Here is a 25,393-nt window from a genome sequence, read left to right on the forward strand (position 1 = left end):
ACCAAAAAACTGTCACCTGAAGCCTTTTGTTATATCTGATTACAAGGTATGGCATTCCTGGCTATTTCCCCGGCCAGAACCTTGACACATGAGGACATATGGTCCAGCAGAAACCCTTTGTATGCTGCCAGCCTGCCTGGAAACCGCAGTCTATATAACCAGCTCACTAGACCTTGAATTTATAAACACATCTTTCTCTCTACGGTGCACTTGCTATTCATAGAGCAGCAATTTATCACAAAAAAAGCATCCATGATCCAAAGTTTTAATTATAACTCAGCGGGTAATTTTTTGACACAAAGAAACAAATTAGACACTTTGTTGATGAAACAGGAAAAATGTTCTGGTAATTCCAATAACATGTGGCATATGGACCTGGGAGAAAATTAGCTGTTCTCTATTAGTTATACATGTATAGTTATATTGGAAGCTTTGTTCAGGATGTTACATGCTGGAGCTGACTCGGAGTGGTGGCTGTGAAGAGTCTTCATAAAGCTAACATTCGAACGGATAAAAAAACTGACATGAGATGGGATTCTGAGAAAGTTGGAGAGGGCATGACACGTGGGATAGAAATGGATGAGAACGTCTCAAATTTTAAATTAAATCAGCCTTGGTTCTTCACCTGAAGAGTCAGCCTATAGCTTTTATGTTATATTAGGATTGGTTTAAAGCCTAATGAGATATTAGTAGGAGAATGGACCTTAAACCGCATGAGAAGCTTAGGTTTCCAGCATTGTAGTGTATTAGGACTCTGTATTATGGATTGAATTCTGAGGTTCAGAATAGAATGTACCAGTGTTATACTGGATCATTGATCATGTGTCAGATTAGCTGGAATAAATACAATATAGATATATCTCTCATTATTCCAATCCTTTTATCTCGATGACCAGTTCTGAGCATGGTTTGCTCCATCCATTCTTGAGATTCTTCTGTCATTTTCCCCCAAAATCTGCTAACTGCTTTTGTTACTATGGACGTTTGAAGATCTGCTACAAAATGTTTGTGTCCAGTCGTCAGTTTGATCATGGTCAGAGTAAACATGGTGCATGTCCGAGAGACCAGGGAAAAGAAAACAGTGGGAGGGAACTCTGACTGGGCTAAACCCCTGGAAACACATACTGCCTATTGACAAGGTATTGATGTCTACTGGACACAAGTTTTCAAACCATTGACATACACACGGACGATCAGACTTCATGGTAAGATCCCTCCTGGTATACAAAAGCAGGTCCTGTTTATACAGTACATGAAGTAGACCCATGAGGATGTACATTTGGTTTTCCATGTTTACTGATCAGTGTTCATTTTTCCCTTGGACCAGGTGTAGACCCGATTGGTTCCCAGAAAGGTAGTTTCGCCAGCAGTAGCGACGGTGGAAGCTCTTTGAGCGGACAGTCGGGTGATATTATCAACATGACGGGTGATGGTGGCGAGATTCGACAGTTCCTTAATACAGAGGTAAGACTTTGTCCACACCAATGTGGCGCAGCCCATGAATATTTGATAAAATTGTAGTTTTATGCCTTCTGTACTTCAGTTTTTGTGTCAAAGAACTACAGAACTGTTATAGCCATTAGGATATTCCTATGATAGTTTCATATGAATTGTTTTGTTACTATACTGTCTCTAGAGAGAAATAAAATAGGAATGACCAGCGGTCAGTCTATGATAAATGTCATTCCTGTTGATTCTGTACCATTAATATGTAGTGTTGTTTTGCCAGGGAAACATAGCATATTTTTCCTGGTCGTTGAAAATTATTTCCTTTGATTGGCGGGGACCCTGGCTATGACATTCAAATCAGTTTTGAACTGGAAAACAGATGGAAAGATTATCCATGTTTTCTGTACGTAATTAATATGTTAAACAACTTCAAAATGTTTCATGTTGTCAAATTTTCATAGATACCGGTAATGAAAGTCTGGTTGATGTGATTGATGAAGTTTTCTTTCAAGCTAGCCGGAAGACTGAGGATGATGCGATATTCATCCTCTATTGCACACAGCCGAGTTGTTCATTATATTCAAATAAACAGTACTATACCGCCATTGTAATGCGGTGGATTTGCCCCAGAGCTTTTAAGTTGTGTCTCTTTTATGGGATTCCATGGAGGCCTTTCACTGAAGCTGAAAGCACTTTCCGGATGACCGTTGTTAGGGGTAGTAGTCTGCGTCTGATATAAATGTGACTCTGTGATTGATCTCGTAATCAGCTAATCAAACCAGACCACAGAAACGCTTCCTCTAACATAGCCTGATATCCCTCCTACTTCGGCCACCAATACCCCAGAAGATGAGCATTTGTATTCTCTCAATTGGAGACAAGTCGGCTGTGGTGCAATTTATATGTCATAGAAATTGTGTTTTATTACGAAAACATTGTATGCCTTTCACGTCTTTAGTTCAAGCTGCCTGGAATCAGGCGTTTTCACACATACATAATTCACGTGTTATCTATCTGTCCAACGTGATTCACAGCACATGACAGACATGGTTTAGTGCTGGAGGTGAAGTCAGTCCCTGTGGGAGAAGCACTATGCTGTATTAATCATTTCTTTATTGATATATTAATTAATAAATAATTACATTTTTGTCAGTTTACATACAAACAGGTGCTTTTTTTTTAATGATTGCCACTGTTAATGGTGTTGATTGTTATCGGTATCCACATTGTCGGTATCAACTGTTTATGGTGTTTGTTGATAATGGTGTCTGTTTTATTTACAGAGTTTATGTGCTACAGTTCTATCTTTTTAGTTTAATTTATTATAGTTAGATTTTGACACATTCACCCTTCTACTTATCATGAAATATTTGTTATCCAGTATTTATCTTTTGTGTGCTCAGGATTGCTGGAGGATGAAATATATTTACGTTAAAGAAAGGATTGTCTCAGCGTGTTGATTCATTTAGCTCATAATGATGTTTTCTCTCATCATGTTTCTGATATCATTCAATGAGATTGAAAGTGTTAGTACATCGCAAAAACAGAGAAAATCAATTTCTTCAAAAGAAGAGCAACAAATGAATAATTTATAAGATGTTCCCGTTATAAAAAGTAGTGTGTAGGATGGATGCCAACATGTCATCAAGTACTGTATCATTGTAACCCGAATGTGTTGACATGAGTTTAATTCTGTTCAGATAAGGTTTAATTAATTACCATAGTCAGCCTTGTACTTAATGGTGACGAGCCAGGCTAAAATGGAAACAATTGGTTGACATGGAGCTAATACGACATCTGGTGGCGTGAAGCGCTGTCGAGATAACAACACTGCTTCTCCCTGCACGTTTGCCAACTTCGGAAACTATCCCAGTCTTGGAAAAGATGCCTAGAAACTGTTTAATTTGGTTTCTTCTGGGCTGCTGTGGCTGGCTGATTTATTGTGCTCTGCCAATGGCTGGGGTCGTCTCGATATTGATCCACCATTGATGTAATCAGAAAACCCTCGCCTCTTTTCCCTGACGCTCAAACCCCAACCCACACAGCGGCTGCAGCCAGATTGGGACACTCTCTTCTATTGATACAGCCACAGCGAAATTGTTTTCTTCCATTGTCAACTTGCAGTAGCTAACTGGGCACAGTCTGTGCCTGCTCACTACAGAACATGAAGCCATTTTTGCTGGGTTAGGAACGGGCAGTTTGCCATCTCCCATCTCTGTTGCCCCGTGTATGGGAACTGACCATTCCATCGGGTAAGTCTTCAACCACCACAGCACCTTCTCCTCAATCTATCCGACGGGATGTGTGCCTCCGTGTCCCCTGACCAGAAAGCTAGCCCCAATCAAGGTGTTACACTTCACCGTGAGATTTATTATATCTTGGCTTTATGTCGCAAAAGAAATTGATTTTGTTATCCCTGTCGGACTGTGGAGAAAACCAGGAGGATATTAAGCCCTGCTCTTGGAAACAAGGGGTTTGTTTTAAAACGGATATAACGGTGTGATTGGATAAAGGCTTGTTTTGGGAGAAGTGTGGCTCTGATCACTGTTTGATGTCTATTTACAGTTATCTGATGAGGAAGAGGCGGACAGTGATGGCAGTATTCATACAATGACGGAATCACACATGTCCTACAGCCGGCAGACGGGAGCCATCCGCAAAGCAGGGTAAGCTTGATAACATCTCCTCCATAGCTTCATCAATAAGCAATTTACCAGGGATTTCTCTCTTCCAAGAACTCTTAATCCCTCAGTATTGTAAAACGGCCAATTTAGGGTGGACTGCATGTGTATGGATACATGTACTGGCTTCCAAACTCATCACATCCATATGCACGTGTTTACTATACCATTACATTCTTGATGCTCCTTACAGGACATGGCTTTATGTATTGTGATACAAATGCCTCTCGGTGTGATCTCCATTTATTCTTCTTTTTTTTTCTTTGGGTAAATGTAGATTATAATATTGGAAGTGTTTACAGACAGTGCAGACTGCATAAATGGTTACTCTTGAATATACATGTTTCAGTTAACTTTTTTTTACTGTTGGATAAGTTTGGTACATATGCCCATCCATGTTAAGGACAAATGCTCATCCATGTTTAGTACAAATGCCCATCCATATTTGGTACAAATGCCCATCCATGTTTGGTTCAAGTGCTCATCCATGTTTAGTACAAATGCCCATCCATGTTTGGTACAAATGTTCATCCATGTTTGGTACAAATGTTCATCCTTGTTTGGTACAAATGTCCATCAGTGTTTGGTACAAATGTCATGTCCATCCATGTTTGGTGCATAATGTTCATCCCTGTTTGGTGCAAATGCCCATCCATGCTTGGTACAAATGCCCATCCATGTTTGGTACAAATGTCCATCCATGTTGGTACAATGTTCATCAGTGTTTGGTACAATGTCCATTAGTGTTTGATACAAATGTCATGTCCATCCATGTTTGGTGCAAATGTTCATCCATGTTTGGTGCAAATGCCCATCCATGTTTGGTACAAGTGCCCATCCATGTTTGGTACAAATGCCCGTCCATGTTTTGTACAAATGCCCATCCATGTTTGGTACAAATGTTCATGCATGTTTGGTACAAAAGTCCACCAGTGTTTGGTACAAATGTCATGTCCATCCATGTTTTGTACAAATGTTCATCCATGTTTTGTGCAAATGGTCATCAATGTTTGGTACAAATGTTCATCCATGTTTGGTACAAATGTCCATCCATGTTTGATACAAATGTCCATCCATGTTTGGTACAAATGTTCATCCATGTTTGGTACAAATGTCCATCGGTGTTTGGTACGGATGTCATATCCATCCATGTTTGGTACAAATGCCCATCCATGTTTGGTACAAATGCTCATCCATGTTTGGTACAAATGTCCATCCATGTTTGGTACAAATGTCCATCATGTTTGGTACAAATGTTCATCATGTTTGGTACAAAAGCCCACCAGTGTTTGGTACAAATGTCCATCATGTTTGGTACAAATGTTCATCCATGTTTGGTACAAAACTCCACCAGTGTTTGGTACAAATGTCATGTCCATCCATGTTTTGTACAAATGTTCATCCATGTTTGGTGCAAATGTTCATCCATGTTTGGTACAAATGTTCATCCATGTTTGGTACAAATGTTCATCCATGTTTGGTGCAAATGTTCATCCATGTTTGGTACAAATGTTCATCCATGTTTGGTACAAATGTTCATCCATGTTTGGTACAAATGTTCATCCATGTTTGGTGCAAATGTTCATCCATGTTTGGTACAAATGTTTATCCCTGTTTGGTAAAAATGTCCATCAATGTTTTCCAGTAGGTGTCAGACATTTTAATGAGTTTGACTATAGGAAATGGACAGTTTTTCTTTAGTTTGCTGGATATAGGTACATAACTGCATTCTTTGCTCTATAGTATATGTCACATTTTAAGATACATCTGGTAGATAGTGGGATATGGATAAATTATGGTTTGCCCACAGTTTTTATGGCTGTTCATGAATGACAACCAGCAGCTATTCTAATCTGTGTAAACCCTGATTTGATTTTGGCCATATACAGAATGAGTTCACAAGACATTCTTTTGTAAATAATGTTCAGTTTCTGAATCATTACCTTTGACTGTGGAGTAAGTCATGCATTGTAATATCACAAGTGACGATGAAATAACAGAACTTACTAAGTTTGCATCAGGGGTCAAATAGCATATCTGCATTCTCAGCCGACAAATCCGATTTCTTCAGGGCAAGTGTTTCTAGGTTTTGACCAAAAGTGCATGGGATTTTTTAATGGTTGCCTCTGAGGCCCCTAACTTTGACCCCTGTTGCATGTATTCAACATACTTCTGACTTTTTTTAACCAGATGACTGGGTATTTTGTGTTTGTCATTCATGTTAATGTGCTTGATGGGCAAATCTTTTCAGTCATGTTCTGTTATAAATTTTACATATTTATCACATATCCTACAAGAAAAGAGGTTTGGGAATTTCATTTACACATGGGAGCAGGCAATATAAAATGATTCCAAAATGTCTTGTTTTTGGCGTAAATTATTATTCAAAGAATTAATAGGGAATAAGCTGAAAGCGTTTTTCAATAGTTCATAGATGGTAATGGAATATGGCGTGACCAGTATTTCCAGTTAGTGTAGCGAGTTTGTGGCGACAGTAAATTCTACTGTGTTGGTAATGGTTTGGTCATGAAATGCTGTCAATAAAACGCATTCAGTTTTAAGTACAGGCGAAAACTGTTTCCGTGATTACAGATTCACTCAGTGGTTGTAAGTGACTTGTCAATTGACTAGTGTTTTAGTGGCATTGCAAGTGTCGGAGCACGCTGTTCTGATGGCACGACAGTGTACGTGCTACTATCCTGGGGGACTGAACTCGTGTCTGTGGATTAGCTTGTCACGTCTGTTCGTCCTGTTCATCCCCTATATGATCAATACATTAAACAAGACTTAGCACTGTCCTGTGTTACATCCCCAGCATCATCTCCATGGCCTTAGTCTAGCTGGGGGTACTACCGTATTCTGGCGCATATTCAGACTGGCTTGGGGGATAAAGGTCATGGCTGAGGACTGTCTGCTTCTGGTGGCTGTAGCTGAGGTATTAAGGGTTAGTCTTGGACTTTCCCAACCTATACCCACATGTATAATTTGGTTTGACTTTCCTGTGTCCGTTTTCATCTGACTTTGCTAAGGATCGATTCCAAGCGTTTTGTTTTGGCCAGATCACCGTGCGCCATCTGCACTCCAGAATCCTTTTAATTTCTCTTTTCCTTGCGGGCAAACAGCCATTGACGCTGATGTAGTAGATTGGTCAAGGATTTGGGGGAATCTGAGAGAATAAAAAAAGCTGAGAATCGGGTCATGTTTGTTGGCTGATGAGAAGCACTCTCTCCAGAGTATAGTGTACTGGGATGGCTGTTAGGTATCCCATGAAGGGAGCGGGCTTAGCATATGGATTTCTGTCTTCATTTATACACTCTTCTCAAACCATACATCATAATTGACAGTATTCTGGAAGTTCACAATCTTCCTGATGCTCTAAGCCATTTGCCTTGCCAAACATCTTTTTGAGTATCTACTGCTTGTTAGGCTTGATGCCCTAGGGAATCGGTACCATTAGCATTTTTCATTCTCGTTCTGCAGCTACAATCGAATCCGATAATAAGGTAAACATTTCTAATTAGTCTTGCCACTCTGTGGATGCAGAGACTTGTATCCTGCTAAGTCAGCGTTCCTAAGGCAAGCTGGGTAACCTTGTGCTCTTGTGGATCAATGTCAGATATCCAGTCCCTGTGGCTCAGTCTAAATCACCGGTGCCCAAGCTATAAGGGGACCTTAAAAGCTGTTATTGTCCTGTGTGTTAAACTTAATGGAGATGTAGCCATGATGGTCAAGTTTTCACTTAAGTCCATGGTGCTCAACATGATTTGGAAGCCAGAAGTAAATATTGCACTCTCATTATGTAAGCTATTGGTTAAAGAGCTAAAAAAAAAATATTGTTAATCAGAAGGTTCGAAGAGCTGACAGATAATCAACAGGAAACGTTTTTTGCTTCAGCACTTTTTACAGGTAGTGGTGCATGACTGAAATGTCTGAAATATAATTAATTGAAACGGAAATTGACTTTATAGCTGTGCATCAGTTCTGCATGTATGTACACTGACTTGTAAAACCTGAAATCTTATGTGCAAAATGTCAGGCAGTACACTTGTTCCAGACAAATTGTGTAAAGAATGTTGGAGGAAGAAGGATTCTGCCTAAGTCAACAAGCTGTCATGTCTGCAAGAAATCTTCATCAGTAAGCAGTGTAAGTTGAGTTGACACAGGAAGGTGGTGCCGGCCATGCTACTACCTGTGTAACCTAATTGTGTTATGGGCAATTGCCGGAACACTGTCTTAACATGTTCACATGCAATAGTACAGGAATATGTTCACACAGACTGTATGCCTTCTGACTGTATGTTATACGAAGCTCCTCACTTCTGCTTTATTACTATGCAGTGTAGCACAGGCTTTTAAACATACATTGCACAGTAGTTTTTTCTTTCTGATATATGCATGTAATTTTATTAATTGATAAATTTCTTTTTTTTTTTAGTAAGACGAAAGGTTTTTAAGCCGTGATGTTATTGTTACGCATAATCACAGCAGCTGAAGTTTATTGCTGAACAAATAGATTGAAGATTTGCATATGTATGATTCTGTGAATGTCAGTCAGCTATCAGTCATTATAAACCTTATTCTAAAAGAATTTAGAATTCAACCATTGCAGGCCAAATTACAGCATTGTATATAACCACATGTATATATATGTATATCTCTCATGAATAAGGAAGACACTCAGTTAGTTCAGTTTTGTCCGAATTAAGGTATATTCTGAAAATATTTTTTCTATGAAGTATTGGCATTGGTAGTATTGTTACCTATGATTGGCTGAAAAAAAAGATTCTGCATTAGGCCATTGATTAAAGGATACATGGAATGCTTTGGTTTTATTTCTTAATGTACAGATTTCTTAATGTACAGATTGTCATTTGTAATAACATATAGCAGTACAAACAAATTTTTCACTTTGGAGGATAAAAATGGCTTCAAAGCACAGTTTTCTTAAGGTCCCAGCAATCAGTGCAGAAATCAAATAGCCTGCAGCAGTGACGTCATTGATGATCCCTGTGAACAGAACTCTCTGGAGGATGGACTGAATGGGTGTGGCCAAATGGGGGTGGGGTGTGGGGAACAGACCGAATGGGGCAGGTGCAGAGGGGGCGCTAAGTTGGCCCGAAGAAGAATGCAGTATCTGTGTGCATATCACCTTGCCCACACTGTTGCGACACGGTTCACCAGGCTCGGGTCACTTTGGAGGTGTTAACCAAGTTCGAGCAAGATAACAATGACATAATTTATGAAAAACTCCGACCATTGACAGAAAATATGCATAATATAGAGGGGTAAATATCAGGTATAAAAATTTTTTTAACAAAAATTCCAGGGCATAACTTTCTTCATTTAGCGTAAAAAACATAATCTTTGTTTTATAGTTACTTTTCATGTATCCTTTGAGGTGCCCGTGTATGTTGGCATTGTGTTGAGATGTTACATCGTTCTGTCTTTGTACACCATTAACAAGTATCGTATGATTCTGTTGGCTTTTGTTGACTGAAATCATATGCATGTACATCGTGTGCAGTTTGAGGTGAACAAAGACAGCCATAAAGAGCAACGTCTGTGAGCATGGCATGGAAATGTTGTAAGAGATCTCTGATGGCTGTTTATAGAAACACATGAACTTTGTATTTGCGCTTATTGATTTTGATCTCTTAGTGTTCTTGGCTTCTTTTGTAGAAATTTTCAGCAATTATGAGGCTAGCTCCACCTGATCTCTCACTCTGTACAAATTGTCTCAGCTCTCGTAAATGAGTTTAGTCCCTAGGCATGGAGAGATTATGTAATTGGAGTGCATGCAGCATGCACCCTGGTGATGGTGGCTAAAAAAGGAACTCAGAGAACAGGCTACAAAGGACTCTTGTTGGGTCTGTTGACATTTATACAGGTCTGCATTATAAAACAGAGAAGAATGAATATAGACGTGTGCAGTCATTGAGCAGCTGGGGCGTGTGAGGAAGCTTGTGTAATACTCTGTATATCCAGTAAACACATTGTTTAGAAATCGATCTCAGAATTTCACAGTTGTGCTGTAATGGTGAACTGCTAGCAACTGAAAATGAAACGGCATATACAGCATAATTGCTATAAATGATTGTTGTGAGAAAAAATTTAAAATTTGTAAGTGAGATTTTTGGTGGGAAAGGAATAAAGTACATGTAGTAACAGATTTTTCTGTGCATGATGAATGAAGACAGTAGAATTAAAATATTTAACGGAATGTAAGAATAATTCATAAAACTTTTCGTGTAATTGAGTTTATTTCATGTTTTTAGTCATCATCTGAGAATGTAAAATGGCTTTAAAGACAAAGATTTTATTGAGTTTTAATGATATAGCTGGCCAGTGCTGCAAATTGTGAACAAAAGCTGTCAAGACAACTTTCAGGGACTGAGATGGTTAGCATGCCAGGGCGGGACAATGACCCAGGAGCCTCTCAACAATGCGGTCGCTGTGAGTTCAAGTCTGGCTTATGCTGGCTTCCTCTCCAGCTGTATGTAGGAGAGTTTTCCAGCAATCTGCACATAGTCATGTGTACAACCCTTCCCCCCCAACCCACCGCAAAAAAGTTAAATAAATCAATCAATCAAAACAACTTGTAGTTTTTAGTACACATGACCATGCCCATGCGCAGGGAAGTAAACGAGTACACTAATAAACCTATAATATTTGTCAAACCGATTTGAATCTAAATAAAAAAAAATCCCAAATGCTGACCAGAAATGTGTTTATAGGGACATGTGAATGACATGATAGCAAACCTCTTTCAAAAAGCCTAAATGCATGTATTAACTGTGTTCAACTTTTATTTTTGTTTCTATATTTAATTGTATTAGCTTAAGCCCTGATTATTTTCATTCACCATTTTTACAGCTTTTATTGGTCCTTTAAGGTAACTTGTTATTTCCTCTGTTATGCATTTTTTAAAACCTTACATTCAGTTTGTATCCATGTTCACTCATTGGCCTTCTACCCACAGAATAGGGCATCTGTACAGAGTGTAATACAAATTTAGCATGGGCCTCGGTCAGGAGTCCTGTGTTTCGTCCATGGATGGCATTGGGGTTAACTGACCATACCGCTTTTAATGAAAATAACATTCATACACAGATGCCTGTCCACTTTGACCAGTTAGCATCGTATCTTCAAGGAGTTTTCACCATGATGTTGCTGATGCGCATCTTATGCTAATAAGCTATTATTAGTTGCCATTGTAGTATAAATTAAATAATTTAAAATAATTTCATTGTATCATTGTAAAATAATCATTCAGGTTTCGTGTTCGAACCCAGTGCAATTCAGTTGATTCGTATATTGTTAATTATATACGAATGTATTCTTTTGTTTTTCAGTATTAACAAAAGGCTTTTTGAAATGTGTGTATGGTTGTATATGTTACCCAATTGTTTTGTTGATCTCTGATTTCATGATAGCGGAAAAACATGTGGAATCTGTTTACAAACTGTATGTGACTCTTTTATTTTGTAAGAACAGTGTCGGACTAAAATGATCCAGTTGTGAATTAAGATGTCAGGTGCTGCTTACAGTGTAAAGAGTCATGTATGGTTTGGTGTGATAGGTTTTCTTTAACAAATTAGGTGAGAACTTTGCTGACACTCATCTTAAAGTTGCTTTGCTTTTGTGGGGATGTGTTAGAGGGTGATCATTGTCTCTAGTCTTCCCTTGAAGGATCCTTCCCCAGATGATTTTACTCTCTCTCAGTTACCATGGTTACCTAAAGCTAATGCACCTCTAGGAAATGAGAGTCCATTTCTGAATTTCTTCACAAGTCGGTAGAAGACTGGCATTAGGTTGAATTTTGTCATTTCCCTGTTACTTCACGACTGCCATGGGTTATCACCATCAGTTGTCGTTAAAAAGATTTCAGTGCCAATTGGCGGGAAATCTCCTGTCGTCAGTAATGACAAGACCAGTGAAATCGTGTGGGAGAGTGTAAACTATGACCTTAAATATAATGTCTTTTTTGTGTCCTAAGAGGTTTTAAGCACGATTAGGCGTAAAATGTATTGTAAATTAATTTGATTTATTGCTTGATTTCTTGTGAGAAAAAATACATGGCATTCACATCTTCTTGAAGTGGATTTATTTAATTGTAATGTGAAAATGCACACTGACATGGTGTGTGAAAGGGGAATTTCACAAACGTGTACTTTAATTCATTTAGTGGTTTTCTTATTTTCTACTGAATAGATCTTTAATGTTTGGAATTACATGTAAGTTGCTAACATTTCCATGCAGGAATATACTATTCGTGTTACCAGGACAATATCTGTCTCATTAAGTCATACATAGCTGCAAATCATGTCCCTGGGTTTGCCCAGTCTTGATAATTGGTGAGAAATCCTGAACATTTAGGACAGAATAAAGGCTTATGGCTGATGGAGCGCTTTTGGATTGCTAGCTACACCCATACTAATGAGGGCTAACATGGCCAAACCTCTGTCACTGAAACCCTTAATGCTGGGCCATTGTAGTGCCGCCACGTAAAAATATGTTGGAATATCGACCTGTGGGAAAGATTGGGGGGAGGGGGATAGCAGAGAGGAGTTCAAAGAGAGATTATGGCTGAATTATTAAAGACAGGAACCGCATGTTTACCCACTGGGCTCATGCGACAAGTCTTTACGGATTTCCCGCATCATGTTAACCTCCCAAGTAGCAAGGAGCTCAAGCCAATCCCTCTCTCTGGCTGCCAGACGATGGCGTCTAAGGCTCATCTTATAGTCAGGGCTGTGGGTGGTATACATCTGTGGATTATGATTTGTTGGGAATTCATGATCTACAGAATAACTTATTCACATATCTGTCTCAGAACTATTTGAAATGACTTGGTTCATCTGGATGTTGAAGTGTAGTGCATATTTGATCATTCAAAGCCATTTGCATGTTTTCTCATAAATGCTTTTATCGAATATCAAAATATTTATTGAGAACATTATGCTGTTGAATGTGAGATGCCTTAATCCTCAGATAAATCTTGTTTCTTGGAAATGGCATTTTGGCAGATTTTAGAAAAAAACGTTCAAATTTTAGTCTTGTGGAAAACTTTGTGGTTTTATTTTGTGCATGTTTGTAATGATTGTTCCTCACATGTAGTCATGATTGTTCAGGGCAGTTTTCAAACATTTAAACAGATTGTAATATGCAGATGCACCACTCATCTTTCAACACTTCGGTACAGAACAGTTTGGTTATTGAGACATTAAACAGTCATGTAATCAATGAAAATTTGTTTTATTTGGAAAGGACTTGTGCATTGTTAAATTTTGATGATTAACATTGTGTGCAGCTGATTCAAGCCAAAATGTCGTTGTAGTTGTGATAGAAATAGATCAGTTGCGTAACAGGATCACGTTACATCACATGGTACTGTTCTGGGGTATGGTACGAGTTTAAAGGATACATCAAAAGAAACTCTAGAACAAAGAGTATGTTTCTGTGTCAAATGAAGAAAATTATGCCCTGTAATTTGTGTTAAAAAATTTTCATTTTGTGGGTAATTTTATACTTGTTAATTACCCCTCCATATTATGCATATTTTCCATCAACGGTCAGATTTTTTTCAGAAATTACGTTATCATTAATCGTGTTCAGAACCTGTGAACACCCCCAAAGTGCCCCGAGCCTGGTGAACCGTGTCGCTATAAGTGTGGGCAAGTTACACAGATGCTGCATGGCTTCTCCCGGCCAACTCAGTGCTCCCTTTGCACCCCTACATCCACCCTCATTCGGTCTGTTCCCCACACCCCGGCCCCATTGAGTCAGACCCATTCGTTATGTCCCCAACAGAGATCTTTTTAAACAGGGATCATCGTTGATGTCACCGCTTGAAGCTATTTAATTTTCGGACTGACTGCTGAGGCATAAAGAAAACTGTACTTTGAAGTCATGTTTACCCCCCAAAGTGAAAATAAAAATTGGTTTTTGCCATTATATGTTATTACACATGATAATCGGCACATTAAGAAATAAAACCAAAGTGTTTCATGTATCCTTGAAGTTGAGAGTGACCCTTGCTCAGAGTTTAGTCAAAAGTTTGACCCAAAAGCGTGCATACAAAAAAAGAGTGACATGAACATGTTACAAGTACAGAGATTGGTCTAAACTTCATGTTCTAAAATGTGATACTGTCCTGACAGGTAGCATTACTGCTAATACATGGACACCTCTTTGGATAGACTACTTTGATGTGGACACTCATTAGTACAGCTGTTGGAAGTAAACCTCCAGCATATGGATATCACATCAGTTCTTGCTGCTGATATTTCTTATAGTTTTGTAATGATTGCAAATGTCCTTGTAATGATAATGCACGTGCCTTTAGACCTGCTAGGCCAGCTGCTGCACGGAGATGTCTGGGTTTTAACCCCACATCCACATTGTGCTGCCCACAGTATGCCCTGTATTATTTTCTGATTTATCACACATGAATGTGGGCCAGCACAACTGATGGAGAATGGACAGCAGCAATTTTACGCTACAGCTTGTTTACTTTTCACGTTAGGGATGGTTTCTACATGGCGGCGAATGTGTTGACGTAGGCGCAGCTGTCAAAGGGGAAAATATTAGGTAACTGTCATAAGTGGGCAGCTCTGTGAGCTCAGAGAATCACTGGAGCATACAGCAGTGATTCAAGAGGCTGCAAGTAAATTAAGAAACCTGTCATCCTGGCCAAAAGGATCAATTCTTTCTTTTTTCTATGCTGGATTTTTCATACATTGATCTCATGTTCTGTTGACAGATGTGAATTGTGCAGAAACAAGATGAGATGAAGTCTATCAAAAGAAATTCTGCATTGTTCGTAATGATTTATACATGAGTTATGGATAAAATTGTTTCCATATTTACTGAAATTTTGAGTATCAATTTTTTGATATATGCCTAGATGCAATATTGATCCTGATTTGCATATCATGCTGAGGAAGTGATGTACATGCATGTATATAGAAGAGCAGCAAAGCGTTTTCTGAGGTACAGTGGGATGGTTATGATTCTGCCATTATTAAGATGTATGTGTTAGTGTTAGAAGTATTAACCTATTTTCCAAAGTGTTTTATGTTGAGTAACATATACTTGTCTGATAAGGGATTAGGATTAACCTAATGTGCAGAAAAATACGAGACAAGTTTCCCAGACAGTGTTTAATGGTCTTTCATCGTATGTATACTTTATTTTAATCTTTTCTTTGCCTTTAAGGTAATGAATTTATTGTCTCATTTGCGTACACAATAAAGAGTTCAAATACTCCCCACTGCACTTCTTTGGGGCCCTCAGCAATATGCTTGGCAAGGGGGAAGTTGATCAGATGAATGGTTGTGGAGAAAATTGAAAATCATTTATGCTTAGAGACATAAAAATATTCTCTTCTTTTTAGAAGCGAGGTGCTTACAAGTTTGTGTTGTTTAGTTTTGTTTGCATGTAGGCATGAATGAATGGTAAATTATTAAATGGTCTGAAAGTTACACTTTTGTTGACTTCCAGACAATTTTTGTACATACTAGAATGTTGAGTATAGCTGTCTTAATGCATTCAGGAGAAAGATTGAATTATAAGAATGATATTATCAGGATTTGGGTGAAGGAAGCCTTTCATGTGGCAGGAACATTTGAATGTCAAAACTAATGTCCCAAGCACTGTATCACACTGTGTAATTGGCTTCATGTGGAAAGCTGTCCTAATGCTGGAATCACTTCAGATGCCCTTGTTATCATTCTGTGAGCATACATCATTAATGGAAGAAGATCACAAGACTTAGAGCTTTCCTGCATTTAACAAGATTCCTCACAGGTTAGCAAAATCTTCAATTGATAATGCTCTGAAATGCAACAGGAACAATGGTACAATTATGGGAGTCTGGTTATTATTAGATATCATTTCATGGAGAAGCTTTGATGCATTTGAGAATTGACAGGTTTTCTGAGTGCCACAAAATGTCCCTCAAGCTTTTGTGGTTGACCTGATAGTTTCTGGGTTAGTCTGGGCCTATGTGAGATTGGATTTTGCTGCCAGAGAAATTGATTTACTCTGTACCCAGTTGGGCAGTAATTCCTCAGCAAATTGTCCTGAGTGTCCTAGGGTGGGGAAAATCTGTGGTACCTGCATATGAGATGGTCAGGAACTCCTTTTCGGGGAGCCATGTTGTATCAAGGCTTGTTAGTCTAATGTACACCATTCACAATGGCTCTATCAGCTTTATGCAGGTATGTTTGTGAAATGTCTCTCACTCAGTGGACTTTGGAGGATAAGTTTTTTCTTGTATGCATGTAAATTAAGGTGAAGATTTGTGTACTTCATATTGCTTTGAACTTTACTGGTTACTGTAATAAGAGCAATCCATATTCTGCGTGGATATCTCCCAGGTTATTTGTTTCTATTACTCGCAAGAATATTGAGTATCTCATATGATTTCATTCAGGATTGGATTTCTCTGCTGGGAAATATGAAAAATGAAGAGCAGGTGTAAGCTAAGCGTATGGAGCTATTGGTTACCTTAGGAATAGTGATGTGGACAGTTGAGGGTAATTAGCCATCAGAGACTGCTGCCTCTGAACCACAACTCTCCAATTTCATATTAAGTAATTTAAAAGTTTACACCACACCTGTTCCCAATGATAAAAGCCATTCCATTGGGCAATGTGTGATACTGTGTTACTTTAGATTTCAGTGACATGTAATAAAACTTTGTTGATGTCAACCAGCCTTAACAATATTTTGGCACTTGATATGATGGCAACCAAGCATAAATAGCATGTACATGCTGGACCATAACTGTATCTCAAAAAATATGGATATCAGCTCCTAATTTGCGATGGCGGATGCAGGGCTCTTTTGCTGGCTACGGTTAGCTGGACTTTCAAAACCTTCCACATAAATTATCATTGTCTGCCTTTGTCAAGCAGTGAACATTTTTGCATGCAATTTAATTTACTTCTGGTGGTTTGTCTGGGTCTTTAGAAGAGACTTTAGTTTCTCCTTATTTTTCACAGTTTTCTCCACACCTAAACCTGACTTCCAGACTTTTTTTATATGAAACTCTGACCCAAAAAAAAAATTAAGAACTTTGATGTGAAATTGTCTGTTGTGGAAATATTTATTTTGTCTTTGTTTTTTGTCACTGCAGCTGGCTGGTGGTGAAGAACTGGCTTGTCCACAAGAAGAGGAAAGTTGAACTTGCCCCAAAGAGAAGTTGGAAGAAATACTGGGTGTGTCTGAAGGGAACAACCTTACTCTTCTTTGAAGGCGACGAGGAAACGGTTGTGGATGAAAACACTGAAGCACGACATTTTCTCAGTAGGTCTTGATTAATGCATGGCAGCTAACAATGATACCAAGTGTTTAGTTATTTGGGGGATCTCTGTCAGGTGGGCTTCTGGTGCTTTACATACATAGCTAGAGCTTAGATCTAAACTGGAATGATTGAAACACGTGATCTGGTGCAGTATAGAATGATCTACATCTAGCTTGTCCAAGATAGGAAGGAGATCAGATGGAACTTAAACAGGTTGCACTTTTACCACTGTTTATGGTTAATGTGTGGATCAACATGTGTAATGTTCCATTGCCACTTCTCATGACAGCTTTACGTTTTCATTCCATTATGGATAAAAGCAGTCATGAAAAACCATAATGTCGCATAAGGATTGCACATGTGTACAACCTATCTGAAGGACATCAGGTTGGCATATTTGTATCAGTATTGCTTATGATTGGTCAAATGTTTATTTTTGATTGACAGTTCGGGGATGTCTGTATAATCTCCTGGATATAAGCCTGATAGTTTATGTTTTAGATGGCTTTATTGTAGTTGTTAGTTGTATTCTTGTGTTGATTGGCATCAGTTTTGACTGAGGTTTGGGCATGATTTACCATCGGATATGGGACATGGACATTTATATACATCTGGTTAAACATTTTTCTCTGCCATTCTTTTTTTATGATCTGCCAATGCTTCTTTTTCAGAGCTGAGATGAATGTTTTTATGTGATATGTTCAATACATGTACAACCTTAAAAACCTTAGCAGAGTCCATCTTCAGTAATTTGAGTTGAGTGTTGCATTTTTTGCAAGTTGAAGGCAGAATTCTTGACATAAATGGCTCATGTATTGTGTTGATTAATAGGTATTCAGATCTGGAAAAAATAGATTGAATATACATGCAGCTGCAGACCAATCTATCAGTATTCAAGATGTTGCTATTGAGTATCTAGACACGATATTATGTAAAGTCTGGCTTTAAATTCCTGGATGTTCAGCGTATCCGCTAAAGCAGAAATATGCGTTTTGGAACCCATAACCATTAGCGCTGAGGCACATGAAATGTTGAGACTCACTCATATTAAATCTATCAGTCAAGATTATATACAGTCAGTCTTCCTGTAACACAAGGCACTGGAAACCACAGGAAAGACGGGGAACCCAGATAAACAAGTTAATTATTGATGATCCTTCTCTGCTGTATCCTGCGACACTGTGTGTCTCAGTTTTGAGACATTCTTACGCAATTAACTGGAACTGATTGCTTGTACAGAATAACTGCTGTTCCCTTTGAAAAATTTACACAGCTAGGTTTTGTTGATGACTAGAATTAGTTATTTATATCTTTGTACCTGATTTTCTACATCTATTAAATTGTGCCATCAACCTATTTTCTTCATTTGGTGCATGTTTATGCATATACCATTTAGAAACCTTCACTGTAATGTTGAATATATATAATGAAAACCAATGAGGTTTCCTGTACCAATCAAGTTCCTTCTTGGTACATATTCTACAGGTAGCTTTATACATTCAGTTATATAAGAAAATCAAGTGTTTTTAATTTTACCCCTTCACTGATGACTCTTCAAACCCAAACTTGGGCAGGGAATTTGTAGATTTCCCTCCATCCACTATTTCTTGACATTAAGCGTAAGTTTGAACTTCCATGGACGATCACTTGTCTTCAACCAGTATAGTGTGTATACATGTAGATCAGGAGTGGAAAAGTGCGTCGGTAACCAGCCAACGGTCTGTGGGCACTCTGTGGTCTGCACCATGAAAATGGCCGCCATTATAGTGGTAATTCTGTGAATGGCATTAAACAAAAATCAAATAATAAACAGAAAAATTCACAGAGGACTCCTAATAAAGCTAACTATGCATTGTAGATGAGATATGTCAGATAATTACCTTATATCTATTAGCTAAAGGGGGCCTCCGTGGCTCAGTTGGTTAGCGTGCTAGCGCAGCGTAATGACCCAGGAGCCTCTCACCAATGCAGTCGCTGTGAGTTCAAGTCCAGCTCATGCTGGCTTCCTCTCTGGCCGTAAGTGGGAAGGTCTGCCAGCCACCTGCGGATGGTCGTGGGTTTCCCCCGGGCTCTGCCCGGTTTCCACCTACCATAATGTTGGCCGCCGTTGTATAAGTGAAATATTCTTGAGTACGGTGTAAAACACCAATCAAATAAATAAATAAATCTATTAGCTAAAGAGGGAGATATTGAAATTACAACCATTCTTTTATGACATGAAGAAAATTATAAGAGAAAATTAATCTTTGTATGTTATGTACAGTGTATGAAGCATGTGGGTGCTGTGATTGGAGAAAGAAGCCCTGTGTTATTAATGTAATGATCCAGTAATTGCTGAGAAAAAGCTGGGGTATAAATAATTTCTCGCATTGAGGTCTATATTCAGTCTCTAGTTATCAGCGAAGAAGAATGTTGTTCTCTAATAAGAAATTGTTGGGCATCTTTCATAAGCTTTGGTCACAATTTCTATGTAAAGACTCATTCTGTTGTGATGAAGATGACATCTAAATCGTTTGTTTTAATTCCTGTGACAGAGATCCAGGTTCTAATATGATTGATGGCTTCTGCTATCTTCCCTTTGACAATATCACAGTCTGAATGTTTCTGAAAAAATCCCCATTCCCTATTCGTTGGTTCTGCCTGAGAGTTATTACTATAGATTTGTCGTGATCAGTAAAGTATTTATGATGATGTTGGTGGAAATTTATGGAATGTCTCATGGCTGATAATGTGGTTGTAATGTGAGGTTTTTCCTGGCAGACAGCATTTTATCATGACATTTACAGAATTGCTTGGATTTAAGCCTGTCTAAATAATTGATAAATTTCTAGCTAGAGTTTTGTAGAACATCTGTTTTTCAGGTTTTTGTGGAATTTTTTTTAAAGATTTGGCCAATCCAAGAACTAAAGATCACGGATGTATGAAGCGAGGCGTGCAGGGTGTATATGCGCTTTTGTTGAGCCAAATAAATCCATAACAGCTATGTCTTCTGTGATTACATGGAAATGACATAGTTGGAGATTTTGAAAATGAGTTGCCTTTGGCAAGAAAGGATAGATTATGTTGTACAAAAGCACCAGAGGATTCGCTGATGGCCCTTAAGCAGTATGACGCCTGTTTCAGTGTTTGGCCTTGTCATGGCACTATCAGCTTTTGACAGAGGCTAAATAAGATTTCCCCCTGTCCAAGTTTGGGGTGCAAAACCGCCTGGTTCGTTCTTTGTTACTGGGCCATTGTGGAGTGTGTAAATCTGAGTAGACATCGATCGTTCAATATTTCAGGCATCGTTGTCATTATGGCCGCAAGCGACTGGAATTGCCTCGCACACGGCTGCACATTCATCAAACAGCTCCAAGCCGCCTCCGCAAACAACAGCCCGAACTTGTCTTTTAAATCGCTTGCCCGCACCTTGAATCATGATATGAAAGTGTCCCCTTTGAACTTGGGTGTAAATGCTGGCAAAACTTGGTTACAGTGGAGTCCTGGATATTCTCCAAACATGACCGATCACACATGTACTCTGGCTTTATTGTCCTGCAGGGACGTAAACAGGAATTAGGGAAGTGAGTTTATTGGTGTTGTAGACTGATGGCTTCTGCCATTTTGCAACTTGGTGGTAAAAACTTGCTGAGGGCTTGTAATAACGTGGCTGTAATGACTAGCATGATAACCACTGGCCCAGTCCCACTGAAAGCTGTCAGCACTGCTGCCATTAGAATACATGACCAAATTGGCATGTAAAATTAATTTTATCACACTTGCAAATTCTGTTAAAGAAATATGACATTTATCCATTGATTGTTACTTTGTGCTGTTATCAAACATGTTACACATGTGTGAAATTATGGTATACACCTCAGGTTTTGCCAAATGACAGTATATATATTCTTGTAAAATGAAAGGCTAAATCACTTTTAAGACTTGGCCCAAATTGGCCAAGGGGCCATAATTCTTGTAGCAGTGGCATTCATTTGTCCTGTACTTGTGTTCGCCCAATTCTTTGTTTTAGATTTATCAAGATCATACCACATGTGCACTAAGGCCGTGGGAAAGAAATATGTTTATTTTTGGTCTATTTTTCCAAGGCCATTGGGGTCAAATATTTTGATAAATTTTTTGATAGGCTTGTAAATATTGTACCTCTTGAACTGTTTTTTGTTTTTAATGTATTTCAACTAGTCAAAAAACTTATGGTTTTGGCTTGACCTTGACCTATTTTTTCAAGGCTGTTGAGTATATTACCTTGTGAACACAAAATCTCTTGCAACTCTCATGGCTGAGGTGCATTTAGTGTACATGTATATAGTGTTTAGTGTTTTGCTTTTAACTGGGAGAGTGGGTTAGTGAAATGTGAATTGATATAAATAGCATGACAGATGTGTTTAACTGTGTAGCAAAAACACATCACCTGTGTATGATAATTGTTGTCTTTTGGTGATGCATGTATGTTACCTTAGTCATGACAGATGATGGACATTCGTGTTGCTGCATGGCTACCAGTAACCAAGGACTCTGTCCATCACACCCGTTGATTTTAACACCATGGTCACAGTTCACCTCTAGCCTCAAAGTGTGCTGCCCTCCTTCACTGTGGGTATCACCCACGTCTTCAACAACCGATGGGTTACCAATTTTCTCTAGCCTCTTGTGTATTTTTGGTAACAGTTTATCCCCGTCTCTTATTGCAGTCGTGGAAGGAGGCTTAGCCCAGGCTGTTCCGGAACATCCCAAGCGTGAGAACATTTTCTCGTTAAGCACATCCTTCGGAGATGCCTACCTCTTCCAGGTAATCTGGTTATCCCTCCCTGTAATCTTCGCCTGTACAGCCCTAATCTGGGGGACATTTTTATGAAACTACAGATGCTGACGCCACAGCTTGTAGAAAGGCTATGTGTTTGGCAATAATTAATTGTCAGTATGCATAAAGGACAACCAGATGTTGGTAAATTCTGCTGTCTGTGGATATTGAAAGCTAAGTGTTGAATATTGGCATGTATCTAAAAAAATCTACATAAAGCAGGTTTACACAAGAAGAGTGGCTATCAATATATATTTCCAAAATATGAAATTTACAACATATATGTATATGTAAAAGGAAAAAACCTCAAAAATCCAGGCATAAATATACTTTCCTATTTGTTAAAAGAGTTCAAGTTGTTCAAACATTTGAATTCTAAGTTGGGCTTTATGGACCATGTTCTCAAAATTTAGGAACTCCAACTCTGATCATGACACTGAATGTTAGAATAACTCTTTTTACCCGTGAGTAAAGGATTACTGAAATAATGTTCCCACCAATTTCTTCCTGCTGCTGAACATCATGAAAAAAGGTGATGTGAGGTCAGAGTTCCTAGATATCGTCAGTATGACTCGTAAAGCCCACCATAGTATTCAAATATTTGAATGCCTTTTCAACACTCTTTCAAAATCTGAAAAAATAAATGGAAGTATTTTCGTGCATAGTTTTCAGTTGTCTATATTGATGAACCTTACTTCACATCTTAGCTTTCTTTTACTTTAAATAGTTGAAGTATTTAGAGTTGGGTTATGATATGTTCATTTTATAGAAAGATTCTGTGTGAATATGCTGTAATAATTAAGTTCAAGGGTTTTGGGTGTAAACTGCCTGCTGATTCAGCAATGAAATAGTTCATCTATGTATATACATGGTGATGTTTGCTGTACCAGCTGACCAGCTCCAGCAAAATCAGTTATAAGAACTAAGTCAAAAGTGCAAATTGTGTCAAACGAAAGAAAAGTTTTATTGTCATTCCATTATTCATATTCAGCATTTATTCAGCAAGATGCAGTGGATGAATGCAACTTTAATTATCTATATGTGTGAGTAATTTTTTTGTACCTTGTTGCCTTTGCAGAGCAACACAATTCAGATGTTTTGAAGTTCAGTCGAGTTTGTAGATCCCATGACAGTATTATTTGTGCTTGTTTCTGAACAAAAGTCATGGATGTGAGCATAATGTACTGATTTGTAGAACACTACCGTCAACTGTCCTGTCTTCATTATTCCAGGCTCAAACACAAACAGAGCTCAATGGATGGATCAATGCAATACATTCTGCCTGTGCCTCTTCGTTTGCCAGACAGCATGGCAAGGACAATACCATCAAGCTGCTCAGAAATGAGGTGTCCAGACTGGAGACAAATATTGATATGGTAGGCAGCCTCACCGCTCTACGTGGTGCACAGTTAATGCTGTAACAAGCCATAACATATCACCTATGTTGGTCACCTTGATAACTTCCCTGCAGGCTCAGCATACAAGCAGTTCAGCTATCACGGAAGGGTTATGCTGTCGTTAATAGGCTAGCAACATCAGGGATTTCATATACAGAATTCTAAGCTTCCAAGCTCATGGGTAATGTGGACATTTAGTGAGAAATTACAAAAAAAAAAATGCAAACTTAATTTGTACATTAAACATTAAAGATTTCAGTATTTCAAGATATATATAAATTTTGCAATAAAAAAGAATTGTCTAGTAGGAGAGGAGTTAATTTGTCCTTGCATGTTTTTTTTTCAATGTTTCCCTTTAGGACCTGAAAATGAAGAAAATGGCTGACCTTCAGCTGTCTGTGGTGACAGATGCCAAAAGTCGTCAGGCAATAGTCAAACAAATCGCTCAGTGGGAAGAGAACCTGGAGAAGATGTATATAGAGCAATATAGACTGAGGTGCTACATGGCTTCTCTGCATGGTTCTGAACTCCCAAATCCTAAGGTGAGTTGCTGATGATATGCCGCTGATCAGTGGAACTTTATTAAAGGAACTAGGTATAATCGATCATGATATTAATGACAATTTCTGTTTCTTTTTTTAGTTGGCCTGTACAAAGTCCAGGCGTAGCTTATGGCATACCCCATGCATCTGCTAACAGGAAATGCACTGTTAGAATAAATGTTAGGGATGGTATTTAAAAAGTATTGCATTGAGCTTTGGTTTTGCACACATGTAGAGCACAAAAACATTGTTGATGCTTCGTGTGCATGTTAATTACTGCAGGTTACCAGTTATATTCACGACTCATTGTAGTGTCTATTAGAATCCATGTTAAAAGTGTCAGGGATGGTATTTCAAAAAGCACTGCATATATTGGGTTTTACACACATATAAAGGACAGTAGCATGATGAAGATGTGCCATCATTGATGCTCTGTGTGCATATTAATTACTGTAAATTACCAAATTCATGACTTAAAAATTATCTTCAAAATTGCTGCATGAATTTTTACATCTGTGTGTTTCCTATAGGCAGGCTTTTTGGTAGCCTTACTACCAAATGTAAGTTTTCTGTGTTGTACAAAGTTCTATCAACAATTTGTTTATCTCTTCTGAGACTCCCTAAATGTTCTAACGCAGGAAAAGAAATGCTCACAAGTCAGTCAAATCCATAACCATATGAATAATATAACATATCAGCAATTCTGAAATTATAAAGTATCCAAAAGAATGAAGGCTACATATCACGTATCAATAACTTTTATGGGTAAGAAAATACGTAACAATTAGTAAATTGCTCGGCAAATCTGTACCACTTCTGTGGCCTAATGGTTAGAATGTCCTTCAATTAGCAGACCCAGAATCAAACCTGCCTTGGGTCATACCAAAGACTTTAAAAATGGCTGCCTCACTTGGCGCTGAGCACTGATAGGCCAGAGCAAGGAAACAGGACAGGTTGGCCTGGTGTCAGTATAATGTGACTGGGTGGTTGTCAGGTCTGGTGTCTTCAGCATGTCACTTCTGTGGAGGCAGCACTTTTGTGGCATGGACTTACCATGCTACGAAAGGACACAGCATAAGTATATGTACGCACACCTAAAGACTCCTCATCGTTACGATATAGAACCCTCAGCATACCTACATACTAAACAAATCATTTTGAATATTTCAGTTGTTACTAATATACATGTACCACTGAACGTCTTTCTAGGAATTCTT

At 38.5% G+C, this 25,393-nt stretch overlaps 1 protein-coding gene across 3 annotated transcripts in view; it reads left to right on the forward strand.

Annotated features, from left to right (window-relative positions):
• LOC135467936 (protein still life, isoform SIF type 1-like) overlaps positions 1–25,393 on the forward strand; it is a 140,203-nt gene that overhangs the window by 100,964 nt on the left and 13,846 nt on the right. For all 3 annotated transcript variants that reach the window (XM_064745876.1, XM_064745893.1, XM_064745885.1), the window contains 6 exons: positions 1,328–1,464; positions 4,015–4,115; positions 17,272–17,441; positions 22,128–22,225; positions 23,470–23,613; positions 23,994–24,176. In XM_064745876.1, coding sequence (XP_064601946.1) covers positions 1,328–1,464; positions 4,015–4,115; positions 17,272–17,441; positions 22,128–22,225; positions 23,470–23,613; positions 23,994–24,176 — 833 coding nt within the window. The remainder of the gene's footprint in view (positions 1–1,327; positions 1,465–4,014; positions 4,116–17,271; positions 17,442–22,127; positions 22,226–23,469; positions 23,614–23,993; positions 24,177–25,393) is intronic.

Source organism: Liolophura sinensis, chromosome 1 (genome assembly GCF_032854445.1).
Source record: "Liolophura sinensis isolate JHLJ2023 chromosome 1, CUHK_Ljap_v2, whole genome shotgun sequence".
NCBI classification, from domain to species: Eukaryota; Metazoa; Mollusca; class Polyplacophora; order Chitonida; family Chitonidae; genus Liolophura; species Liolophura sinensis.